The sequence below is a fragment of the Meles meles genome, chromosome 7 (assembly GCF_922984935.1).
Source record: "Meles meles chromosome 7, mMelMel3.1 paternal haplotype, whole genome shotgun sequence".
NCBI classification, from domain to species: domain Eukaryota; kingdom Metazoa; phylum Chordata; class Mammalia; order Carnivora; family Mustelidae; genus Meles; species Meles meles.
The window spans coordinates 40,850,589-40,864,177 of NC_060072.1; the positions used below are offsets into that span (position 1 = coordinate 40,850,589).

Below are 13,589 nucleotides of genomic sequence, written 5' to 3' on the forward strand. Positions count from 1 at the left end.
GTTTGATTCTAGAGGCAAACTTTGAATAACTAGAGCTCTAGTTGCCACTGGAACAGGAAACACACACACACTTGCACACGTGTACACACACACTCGCGTGGGTATGTTCTCATGCATATGTCCCTACAGAGCCACAAATATATATATGCAAGAGTGGAGAAAGAGCTGAGAAACCAGAAAAGGAGAGTTCGTCAGGCACACTCTGGTCCTCCTGGTCTATGTTTTATTTTCTCTCTTGTGTACTTGTTAACGTTTAGGTCCAAGTGTCTGTTTAAATGAAAGAAGTTTCAAATGACTGAAAACATTTGGAGTTATTTGCAAAATAGAAATTCTTAATGTATAAAATAAATATTGTGGGAATATAGATAGTTACGTCAATTTATTTTAAATAAAAAGAACAAAACAAAACTCTCATTAAATCATGTGCCCTTAAAATTTTTTATGAGTTGACAGAGAAAAAATATAAGAATATTTTCTGGCAAAATATCTAGAATAATATAGCAACTAGTCATTTAAGCTATTTACTTGGGAAGAGCTTTAGAATTAACAGAAAGTCTTCATAAATCATGACTTAGGACTTATGACTCACATCTGAGGCAAATGAAGATAAATGTGTCACTGGGTTTTTTTTTCCTGCATTAATTATCTTTGTTTTACTATGGAGACATAAAGTAAACATCCTTTCTTATGTATATACTATGGCTTTTGAAAAATACTTAACATACATTGATTGTTGTATGTAAGTCCACATAAATTCTAATTCATAGGCTGTTTCTCTGTACCAAATCTATGTAAATGGAAATAAGTATTCATGTTTGAAATATAATATTCTGCAAAACAGATAATAAATTCTATTAAAATGAAGACATGTAACCCCTGTACATCAGGGTCATAACTATTATATATAGTACAGCACGTACTCCATATTTTCAACTCATTATCAGTCTACAAAGTAATTAAAAGTAATTAAATTTATCACAAGACAAATTCTTTAAGAGTCTACCTCAGTCTTAAAGGACACTGGTGAAAAGAATTCTTTTCAAAATCTTTAATGAAAAGAATAAAATTGCTCTCTCCAAAATGGTATAAAATTACCATGCCTACTATATATAGGGCTTTATATTTTTAAATATAATATTGTTCCATAACAGCCCTGCATATCCAGCAAGAATGAGAAAAACAATCTCCCCAGAAAGGTCATAACCACTGAGAAATTCTAGGCAAGAAATTCCACATGGCAGATACAGAAATAGACTGAGGTAAAGCAAAGACAAATGATACTGTGTATCACTTCCAGAGTTAACATGTTTTGTGTAGCACCACTTAACTCCCTATGTTTTCTCAGCTACTATTCTTGCTTCTCATCCATTCAAATAACTTAAACCAAACTCTAGGAAATATTATTTCTGGCAGTTTTCAAAATCTGGATCTCTTTCTACCAACCATCTCCCCCAAATAATAATAAATAATAAAAAAAAGATATTTCCTCCCCCCCCCATTCTTAAAGAAATCCAAAGAACTTCCCCTGTAGAGAATTTTGTTTTCACTTCGACTTTTGTACAATTTCACTTACATCACAAAAAGCCAGGACGAGCTTTAAGAAGAAAAGCATATCTGCATTAGTGACTAATGAGAAACATCTTTTATCACTCCCTGAACCATGCAGTATACTCTATGTTTTTTGATAAAGTTACAATTTTTCTTTATTGACTTCATAATTCATTAGTGAGTCAAATCCACCCAAATGAATAGAGTTTACTGGGTCATACAGAGAAAAGAAGTATTGCTTAATATGAAGAAAGGGCTGGTTGGCAGATGAAAGAGAAGAGGAATTCTCAACTGTTGAATATTTCACAGTGAGTGGGGGCAGGGGAGGTGGTATGTGAATGTAATTTCAAATTTTACTCTCACTTTGTGAGTCAATACTAAATACCAAAAATAAACTCAGGGTACACTGAGCATTACTAGGTTTCACCTTGCCTTCTAAGATGGAAAAAGTTAAATATTTACATCTGTTTGATATGTATATATACTCTTAAAGATGATGAATATTTGCATATTAGACATTCTCCTTCTGAAGGAAAAACAATCAGCTATTTATACAATGGAGCTAATGACCCAATACCCTGGTCATTGGTGAGGAACAAATGAGCAGTATGCAGGAAACTTGATAATTTCATTTCATTCTGAGATGATTTTTTTGGTGTGTCAATTTAGCTAGGCTTACTCAGTCCACTTGTTCAATCAAACAGTAATCTAGGTGCTGCTGAGAAAGTATTTTGTGGAGGTGGTTGAAGCCCATAGCAGCTGACTTTAAGTAAGGGAGCTTATCCTAGATAATCTGGGTAGGTCTGATTCCCTGCTTGAGAGGTCTTAAAGGCAGGATGGAGGCTTCCTTGAAGAAGAAATTCTACCTGTATATAAAAGTTCTGACTCCCGCTGAGAGAGTTTCAGCCTGCCCTTCCTGCTGGGATGCCCTTAGGATTTCAGACTGGCCCAGCTAGTCCCAAAGACCACGTAATCTAATTCTTCACAGTAAATCTCTTAATCCCTTCCTGGTTGTGCTTCTCTGGTTGATCCCTGATTGATATAATCCCAAATTGGAAAACAGTTCTAAGGGAAGAGGGAAGGAAGGTGCCATGATTTGTCAGGACCCCACCCCAGGCTGTGTCTACAATGCACCAACAGACTCAAGTCAGATGAACACATGCATGTGTGTTTATAAATACACACACACACACACACACACACACATGCACACAATCACACATTAAAAACAGTATGTCCTGCAGACACTCAAATCTGTATGTTTAACAGACCCAAAATTTTTAACAGATTTAATGAACTGAACACAAGCCTCAATTAAGAGATAAGAATACAACGGGAGAGTAGGACTCAATAGCCCATTCTAAAAGATAATCTGAAGAAGGAAACAACGGTGCCACGTCACTCACAAGAAAGACATTTCACACACTTTGATACAAACCACTATCATCTTTAGAAAACAAACACAAATATCTCACCACAAATTAATAAATGTTGCTCATCCAACCATAAGAAAAAAGTGGTCTTAATGTCTATGACATCGGTCAAATTACATCATAACATGGATGCAGCTACATAAATATGTTTTCCAATCTCACAAACAGTAAGTCATTAAAAAAACAAAATAAAACAAAACAAAAAACAGTTTATGTCCAGACAAGTTAGTTTTACACACACACCCTGCTTCCTTTCCTTACCTGGACTGCATATCTTGCTGGGTTTTGGCCTGACTGGCTTCTGCCTGAGGGGAGGCGTGGCTGACGCGCTGCTGAAGCTCTACCAGGGACTGGTAATACTGTTGCTGATGGTGTTGTTGCTGCTTGTAGCGAGACAAACTGAAAAACAGCCCTAGAATGGCTTTTAAGTTTCCATTTCTTATTTCTGTGTCAAAGGGAAAATATAAAAACAGTAGCTTATGAAATGAATGCAGTTTTCCTTTTTATTTATTTATTTATTTATTTGTCACAAATGCAATTCCAGTTGCCATTCTCTTAGACTAAATCTGGGGAGATAGAAATGCACCTCGAGTCTTGAAGTCATAGATTCCAGCAAATCTGAATTTTCTGAAGCATGATACATTCCAAAGAGCCTGGAGCTTCAGGGACAGAGTGATGGGATGGAAGGTAGAGAGAACAAAACGTGTAGGAGCAAGGCTCTTTGCTGATCATCAACTGCAATTTTTCTAGAGCTTGCTTCTTCCCAGAAATGGATGGGCTCTCTGTCTCGTGCTAATCATGTTATTCAGCATTCTGTCTCCTTCCTAAAGTCTCAGCTGCTACCAACACTGTGATGGCTAAGAACTGGAGAAAGATAGCCACTTAAATGTTGGTTGTCCCTACATTTTAAGTAATGATGGTGTGGGTGCACCTTATAATGGCAACCAGATTTATAGTTGTCCTCCTAAATCACCTATCAATTTATTAAAATGTTCATGTATTTATATGTATGACTATACATGTAATATCCCAAAAGTACACATTATAAGTATTTTTAATGGTCCAATTTTTCTCCTGACTCATATTTCATTTTAATAAATAATAAAGATCAGCTTATTCATGTCTTTAGATAACAACTGAAAAAGATGAATGTGAATCCTAGTTCTAGTACATGGAGCTCTTAAATTCTTCTTACACTGAATAAAAAGTTAAACACCTAAAGTAAGCTACAATCTGAACTTCGTTTTCTTTTACTTGTAGTCATAATTTAAAAATTTGGAGAAATGGAAGTAAAGCTTGAACTAAGGCTATGAAAACTATAATTATATACTAAATAAAACATGGCATTGGGAATAAAATACATCCTCTTGTGATGCCAAGGTTTTATGTTTCCTTTTTGTAGTTTAGGGAATTAACAAACTATTCTGATTTCTTCCTCTTTGATGGTTTATAAATGTCACACAATATATGCAGTAGAATTATTCATTTAAAGTGAAAATGAGATGTCTCCCACAAACCTTCTCACAGTTGCCATAATATAGAAGAGTTAGTCTGATCAATATGAAGCTATAGTAAGGAAGTACTAATGTTCTCATGTAAATCTAGATGACCTTAAAGGTTTTTAAAATTTCTTGTTTTCTTACTATGCATATTTTACTAACTTAGAAAATTATTTTGAGCATTTACATATTTTTAGGAGATAAATGAAAATCAATGGGTTTCTTTTACTAAAGAACATCATATGAGAAGACAGAGATATAATACGAACAAATGGTAACATTTTTAACTTACTTTTAACCACTGAAAAAGTAAAATATTTTCTTGGGGAATTTTATCAACTTTTATTCTAAGTTACAGAACCATCAGTTAGGTTTGAACCTAAGGTTTTTGGCCCCCAAATGTATAATTTAATATTACATAACATATATAAGTGTAAAAGACAAAGGAAATTTAAAACAAAAAAAATGAACATAGAAGAAAAATTGAGAAAATTTAATAATTCTACTAAATGTTCATTGTATTTTAGAAGCCACATAATTCCTCTTTTTCCAATGACAGAAAATTTTTAAAACTTATATCTGTCTAATATTTCTAGTATGTGTGGGGGGGAAAGACTATTCAGAATAAGGGACTAAAGTAGAAGCATTAACCAATCTAAATTGTTGCAGCATATACTAGTATCTAGCAGAATTTTAACATATAAGTTAATATTTTAATAAAATAGTGGTTACTGTGGATCTCAAAAGACTTGCTATATCATAGCCTTAGCAACTAGATTTTGTTATAGTACTTGAAAAGTTTTCCTAAAACTATATGTGAAAGACAAAGGTTTTTTAAAAAAAGAACCATTTCCCCCTTTTTCCAGTTTTCTGTATTTTAATTTTAGTGATGATCCTTTAAATCTTTAATGACTTTAAAGCTTTTACATGTGATAGCTATTAAATATTTTAATTGCTAATTATTTCAGAACTCATGATGACTTATTTAAACTTACCAAATATTTCAATGAGGACTACCATCTTGATATGTTACTGACAAAATAATATTTGCAGATCAATTATACTATTTTTCCTGAATTTATTCTATCTATAATGCAGCATTACCTGTGTATCCATCCATCCCTCTACTTAAGACTCTAAAAATACTATACACTGGTAATAACATAAAAATGTTTTGTTAATCTACCCCTCTTCCACACACTCAGTCATGAAAATAACAGTTTTAGCAAAATATGGAATATATATAAGTAATTAAAGCATACATTAATAACCACTGCATTTATGTTTCTATTACTTTGGAAACTTGACTTCATGCATTAAGAAGCTACTCCCACTTTACATTTCTTGTAATACAAAAACAATTTTTTTAAAATAAACTTGGGTGTTATTTGTGACAACTGTGCCTTTTCTTACCTTCAGCAGATAGACCTTGAACATTTACTCCTCTGGCTGCTAGAAAACTAAGGCAGACATCAACATTTTCAATCTGTAACATGAAAAGCAGTGAAAAGGCAACTTAGAGGGTTATTTTTTTTTTTAGAGGGTTATTTTTAAATAAACAAATGAGCTAAAATGAAACCAGAGAGTAAGATAAGGAAAGAATGAATACTTTACATTCATTTCATACTAGAGATCTTTACCAGAGTTTAACTAGAATTATTTCGGATAATTGTAGAACGAATATAAAGCTTGCATTGTCTGGATTGATAGTCACAAACAATTCATAAAGGCCTGATGAAGAATGGCATTCTTACAGATTAGCAACCCACCTACTTAACATAAAACTGGATTTTGTGCTTCACAACTAGGTCTCAATGAAAGCATCTATACAGGAGGAGACTTGTTTATGTATGTTGTAGAATGTTAGGATGTGTGTAATTAGGATTCAACCAGTAATAGTTGGTCATTATGCCAGAGGGTTGATATGAAACAAATAAAGCATATTTTCATTTTAACCATAACTAAGTCTTTACTTCAAAAAATGTATTTGTACTTTGACAGTTGTATATTCCTCTAATTAAATTTAGGTATTATCTTTATAATTTAAGATTGTGATGCCATGGCTTTTAAACAGTTAGTTTTGATATGATTACCAGTTTGTAACCATTTAGAGTGATTGGTAGAAACAAAAACCCAGAAACTCTAAATGATTGATTTATGTCAATTCACAGGTTGATCTCAATATTGATTATGGTGTTATACAGTGAAGTTAAACAGTTAAGACTTCTTTAAAAGAATGTAGGAAACTAGAAAGTTCTAGTTCTTTGTGAGTCATCTCCCTGGGTTGTTCTGGTATTCCATAAATCTTGAAATTCTAAAGTAAATAGAAGATTTAAACTTAATACTTGGCAAGATATTGTTTTCTATCCCATTAAATTCTCATCCAAAGCAATGCATAAGAACATACAAAATTCTGCCAAAGTCCTCTCTAGCCTAGTTTCACAGAAAGGACAAAATGTCTTTTAAAGAAAATAAAAAGAAAAAAAAAGAGACTCAAAATCTGTCCTTATACAATGGAAAATTATTTATATTCTTTTTTAAATATAATTTTATGCAAAACTAATATTCAATGAGATGTTCTTTGTTTAAAAATGATTGCAGCTAATATATAAACATTTACTTTAAGAAAAATGATTTTTATTGATTTATTTCAAAATAATTGTTACTAAGAAAAAAAGTTGTTTTATCGAAATCATTCTACTGAAACAAAACAAAACAAAACCCAAAAACAGAAAATCGGAAGTCACAGAATATAATGTGACCAAACAAATCTTGTTTTGCCCATCAGCATCTAAATATCCAATGAGGTTATGGTGCTTAAATCTTTTCTTTACCTTTCACTTTGCTACTAGAAAATAAGACTGTATAAGGAAGGAAATAAGGAGGAAAGAAAAGAAATGGGAAAAACAGGATGTTCTACTGCATTCATCTAAAATGTCCTTTTAGGGGCACCTGGGTAGCTGAGTTGGTTAAATATCTACCTTTGGCCCAGGTCATGATCCCAGGGTCCTGGGATTGAGCCCCCACGTTGGGCTCTCTGCTCAGCAGTGGAGTCTGCTGCTTCTCCCTTTCCTATTCCCTCTGCCCCTGCTTATGCTCACTCACTCACTCTCTCTCAAATTAATAAATGAGTCTTTAAAAAAAGTTCTTTTAAATTTTTTTTTTCAGGACCACTAAATACAACAAGAGAAACACACCAAATAATTATTATGGTCTAATACCAAGAGAATTGAATTCAATATTTTTTAATGCTTGCCATAATAGTCCCAATGCTGCTAATTTCCTACCAATTATATACTTTTTCAGAAAATATACAGATTCTAAACATATGTAATTTACTAAAAAATGTTCACAGGCTATTACTGCTGAAATTTTAGTTATTTTTATTACATACAAACATATTAATTCACTATAAGACCTACAAAAGGTTAATAAATAACATCTATAATAATATTTTCAGATTGATTTTTGTGGCTACCATTTAAACCACTTAAAAAATAAACTAGTGTTTGGAGTGGGTATTAAAGACAAAGAACTCTTAGCATGTACCATAAACTAGGGAAAATAAAAGGGCCTTAATGGAGTAGAGAAAATATACTGACAGTATATTCAAGAATATTTGTTTCTATATTCAGGTATGGGATTTTTGAGACGAGCCCCTGCATGACAGGGACTATATTTTTTTCACTCACGTACCTTCAGCAACCTAAGGGGGTGCTTGGTATCTGACAGGGGCTCTGTGCACACTTAAGGAAGGATAGAGATAAAAAGGAGTGGTGGCCAATCCATCCCTATGGAAAGCAGTAGAGGGTTCAGGGACAGACACAGAAAGAGAGAGAGAGTGAGAGAGAGAAGGAGGGAGAAAGATGGAGAGGGAGGAGGAGAGGGAAAGGGAGAGAAGGAGGAAGTAGAAAGGAGAGAGAGAGAGAGAAAGAGGGAGGGAGAAAGAAGAAAGAGGGAGAGAGAGATCATTTGATTCAGAGCCTGTAAGTTCAATTCTCTTTGGGATTTTTAGTAATAGACCACTCTGTGACAGACTCCAGACCAAATAAATAAATAAATAAATAAAATCAGAAACTCTGTGGTTTGGGGCTGAAATTCAGTTTGTTTTCAAATTTTAGCTCCCAGTGTCAGTCTACCTTCCTCTTTACAGACTAAGAACTGAGCTCCAGAGAAGATCTCATATAAAGATGAGCTAAAGAAGCCAACAAAAGTATTATATTTTTTATCCCCAGTGTCCATGAAATTCAAAATGTATAAAATTAAACACTGAAAATATCAGAATAGTGATGAACTTTGGAAGGGTATAGTCTGGAAAGTTGTACAGGGGGAAGGGGCATGCTGGAAGTGTCCTTTGTTTTGATCTGTGACTACACATATACATATTAAAAAATCAATCAGCTATATACTTAAGATTGGAATACTTTATATATTTTCTATGTTTGTATTACCTTAATTCCTATTAGAGTACTTTACACTCATATGTGTGTTTTTTTTCAATTAAAAATAAAAATAACACAATCAGCCCCCTGTTTTATTGAAAATAAAGGCATATAAGAATAGACGTACAGAAACATGATGGGAGACTGTTACAAGTAGTTAAGTGAATGATGATGGTGTTTAGACCATCATGGTAACAGTGAAGAGGTCCAGATTCTGGATAGAAGTTGAAGAAATTTAGTTGGAAGATATGGCATTAAGAGAAGGTGCGGAGTCAAGGATGACCATGATACTATATAATTCATGCACTTTACATTTTATGCCTGTGGTATTTTATATATACATCTCCGCATAGCAATGATCCAGAGAAATTCATTTTCCGTTTTGTGGACACCATGCTTCTCACATGACTCAAGTCATAGTCACAGGCATAGCTCATGGATAGTCACTCCCAGGACTTTTACATGCCTACTCTGATGTCATGCACAATTTATTGGGTCTATATGTGGCTTACATTTTATTGGCTCGGCGCACCCACTTTGCCTCTCTTTTCCTGTTAAATTTAAGCATGGCTACACAAAATATATAAAAATATTGACTTTGTAACAAAAAGACCCACAAAGTTTCTAAGTTTGAAATCCAGGTTCTAAGTTCTAAACCCAGTCAATAACATCTAGTCAAAACTTTGAAAACCTCTGGGTACACTAAGACTTCAGGCTTTTGTATTCTATGAAAATATCTATAATTATCACAATGTATAAACAAAAAGACATTTTTGCTCAAATTCATATGAAAATGGATTGCTGTGTGTTTTCCTTATCAAAGACACAAATTCAATAGAAGTTGGCTCATAGTTTTGGAATTCAGTAGTTTCTATTTGTGTAATAGTATTTTGGAGCACTACCATTTAATTTTGTTTATGTCTTATAAAATCAAATCCTTCAATTATTCATTCATCAAGTATTTATTAAATTTATTTTATGTGTGGAATTATGCTCAGCACGCAGATATAAATTTTGAGACAGAGCCATTACCCTCATGTTTTCTAAAGAGCACTGACTCATTTCTAATATTTTCCACACTCATGAAAAATGAAAGGGATTTTTCAAAACAGATTTCATGTCTAATCTCATAATTGTACTTTTATCCTGACTCTTATGAACTTGCTAAATACAAGTATATATGCTGCTAAATCATAAATTGGGTTTCAAACAAGGAAAATAAGTGTTTTCATTATCTTCATTCATGAAAACTCAAGACAGTCATTGTGGAATTTGTGCTTTCAAAGTTTTGTAAACCTGAAGGTCAATATACATTCTCAACATACTAATCATAGAAGATTATACGGGAAATATTTGTAATTATTCATCTTATTGTTGAATAAACTATTCCAAAAATTGGAGAATTTTTAATGAGCACAGTTCTTTATTGAACTCATACACTTTAAGCTTCATGTTTTAGGACAACTAGCCTTTTAGTATTTTTACTATAAAACTAGTACAACCTGGGGACGCCTGGGTGGCTCAGTTGGTTAAGCGGCTGCCTTCAGCTCAGGTCATGATCCTAGCGTCCTGGGATCCAGTCCCATATTGGGCTCCTTGCTTGGCAGGGAGCCTGCTTCTCCCTCTGCCTCTGCCTACCTCTCTGCCTACTTGTGATCTTTCTCTCCCTGTCTCTCTCTCTCTGACAAATAAATAAATAAAATATTAAAAAAAAAAACCTAGTACAACCTGTTTTGGAAAATGTGACTAGAGGCATCTTTCACAGTATTAACTTGTTCATTCACGTGTTTCTTTCACTTTTACTTATGGATACTTAATGAAAACTATATTTAGGTCCTAAATATCTGGTATGATTAATATGAACCTTACAGTTTGTGATTAAATTTAAACCATGGCACCACCACTTTAACAATGAATGATAAATTCATTCAGGAACTACTGTCTGTTTATTACATGCAAAGAGCTCTGCTAGATGGTGAAGGGATATAAAAATGAATTATAAAGTCTTTGCCTTTGTGAACTTGTAAAATAGCTGGAGACAAAAAAGACTGATAAATCACTATCACACAAGGCATAATATGAGAAATTCTAAAAAAGAATTATAAACAATACAGCCACAGAGAATGGACTTATCAATTTTCACTACACATCTAGGAAAAGCATCAGAGAAGAATCATTAAAACTTGAAGGTTAGTCTGACTTTGATAAGGTAGACAAATGTCAGAAGGAGGGTTGGGCATGCCTAGCAGAGCAACCAACAGCAAAATTGCTCATAAAGATGTCTGAGAATAGATCGTGCCAGTCTCTGCTTTCTGCAGTTATGTTTAGAGAGCTGAATTTGGCGTGGAATTGAAAAGCCTTTGTTGCCCTTGAATTCTGAAAACCACTGTAATATAAAAAGTGAAATAATTATAAACCAGGTAACAGATATAATATCTCAAAGTCTGAGTTCTCTTTACAGATACAATGCATCCTGGTTAGAACAAGCCTGACATACTAGATTATGTGGTTATGAATCTTACATAGAGAATGTCTAGAAGAATATAAACAAAATTTAACTTTTTTTAATCTCTGGATGGTAGATTCTCTTGTGACTTATGCTGTTTTTTGAATAAGCACATGTCTTATTTTTTCATTATAAATGTGCACTGGTAATATCACCACATAATTTAACTTTTTTTAATCTCTGGATGGTAGATTCTCTTGTGACTTATGCTGTTTTTTGAATAAGCACATGTCTTATTTTTTCATTATAAATGTGCACTGGTAATATCACCACATAATTTAAATAAATGTGATTTCTACCAAAAAATAGGTAAAACTGCTCAGTTTGAGTGAACCCCCATTCTATCATAGAATTCAAATACTAATATAACTTTTAGCCTAAGATTTTAATCAGATATACATTTGTCTGGAGACCTTAAAAAATGCAGAGTATTTTTACATAGATTAAAATTTTTGATTTTGGTTTTCGTTCACTCATTCAACAATTAGTTGCTCATGGGACATATCCATTTCTCTAAAAATATATAGTTCTATAGGACAGAGGGATATTTTCAATGTAGTGCAAGCAATTTTATCGTCAGAGCAGCATGGACTCCTGGAGAAGCATGAAGGAGGGTCTACACTGGACTAGAGGTCAAGTAACCAGGAAATAATAAAGTTGTTAGTAATTAAGACTTATCTAACATAGTTACAAAGATATTTTCATCTGAGGTTGCCATTACTATACCTTTTTATAATGAAGATGTTGATCTTCATTGACATGCTCAAAGTCACACAGAGAAAATATATCAAAACCAGAGTGCATGTTATTAACCCCCACATTTTTCTCTTTAAAAGGAAGCTTGAGCTAGTCCCTGAAAGGTTACCAAATAAGAGGATGTGGCAATGAGGTGAATCCAGGGAAGGAGCACTATGTGAACTGGTGATGGTTGAGAAACATCCTAAGTTAAGGGACCAGGACAGAATTCAGAATGTTGAGGGTGAAATTCACCTACATCTTTCTTCACGCCTTCATTGTTTACCAATGTGAAAAAAAGCCTACTCCAAAAGGTGAAACCTTCAATCAGTTTGAAGATCCAAAGTGGGAAGTGAGATCAGCAGAAGGGATGCCAGGAACAAGAATCTTGAAATCTGGAGAATCTAGTAGCAAGAGACAAGAAGACAGAATCTATCCCATAGAGGCTGGCTGGGGAACATCCTTCAGGCCCTGGTAGGAGTCTGGGCTTGATCTCAAAGCCCAGGTAGCTAATGGTGTGTATTATGCAAAAGAAAGAAATGGTCAGTGTTGCTTGGAAGACATCTCTTTTATATAACCACACAGTTCATATACAGATTTATCGATAGTCTTAAAGTTTCACACATCGATTTCTACTCATACTATCTGCAGTGCTCTGACTTTTCAAAATTATACTTTAATGTATTTCATTTAACAAAGCCATTCCTAACACGTTACCTTCACAACATAGTAGGTGAACAAGGTGCATTTGGAAAAAACCCTATACTATGTGTCAAGAATGGAAGCAGGGAGAATGTTTGGGAAGCCACTTTTCCCTCTACTTCTCAACAACCTAGCAGAGGGAGTTCATGCAGAGTTTTAAGCCCAAAAGCAAAATCTTTTTCATCTTCACTATCATCTCTGGTAAATTTTTTTTTAAAGATTTTATTTATTTATTTGACAGAGAGAGATCACAAGAGAGAGATCACAAGTAGATAGAGAGGCAGGCAGAGAGAGAGAGAGAGAGGGAAGCAGGATCCCCGCTGAGCAGAGAGCCCGATGCGGGACCCGATCCCAGGACCCTGAGATCATGACCCGAGCCGAAGGCAGCGGCCCAACCCACCGAGCCACCCAGTAGCAGAGCCAGACTTCAAATTCAACCCTGTCAGTCTCCAGTGAGCTTGCTCTCTCCACCACACTAAGCTTCCTACCATTGTAATTTAGACATTCTGACAGACATTTTGAGCCTCTGAATCAAGCTTTCTACATGATACAGTAGGCAGCTCTGATACAGTACTTGGCCAAAATAGAGGCTCAATAAATATTTGGTTGAGTGTAAAGGCAAACTGTATAGTGGGAAGGTAAAGACAGAAATAGTATGCAAGATCTACTTGTTCTATACACACTCTCTAAGTTCAAGATTAAATTCTTCCAAATTAAATCTCAA

At 34.1% G+C, this 13,589-nt stretch overlaps 1 protein-coding gene across 3 annotated transcripts in view; it reads right to left on the minus strand.

The window, feature by feature from the left end:
• NAV3 (neuron navigator 3) overlaps window positions 1–13,589 on the minus strand; it is a 621,657-nt gene that overhangs the window by 252,560 nt on the left and 355,508 nt on the right. For all 3 annotated transcript variants that reach the window (XM_046013459.1, XM_046013458.1, XM_046013457.1), the window contains exons 4-5: window positions 5,894–5,966; window positions 3,243–3,426 (exon numbers count right to left, since the gene is read on the minus strand). In XM_046013459.1, the coding sequence (XP_045869415.1) occupies window positions 3,243–3,426; window positions 5,894–5,966 (257 nt within the window). The remainder of the gene's footprint in view (window positions 1–3,242; window positions 3,427–5,893; window positions 5,967–13,589) is intronic.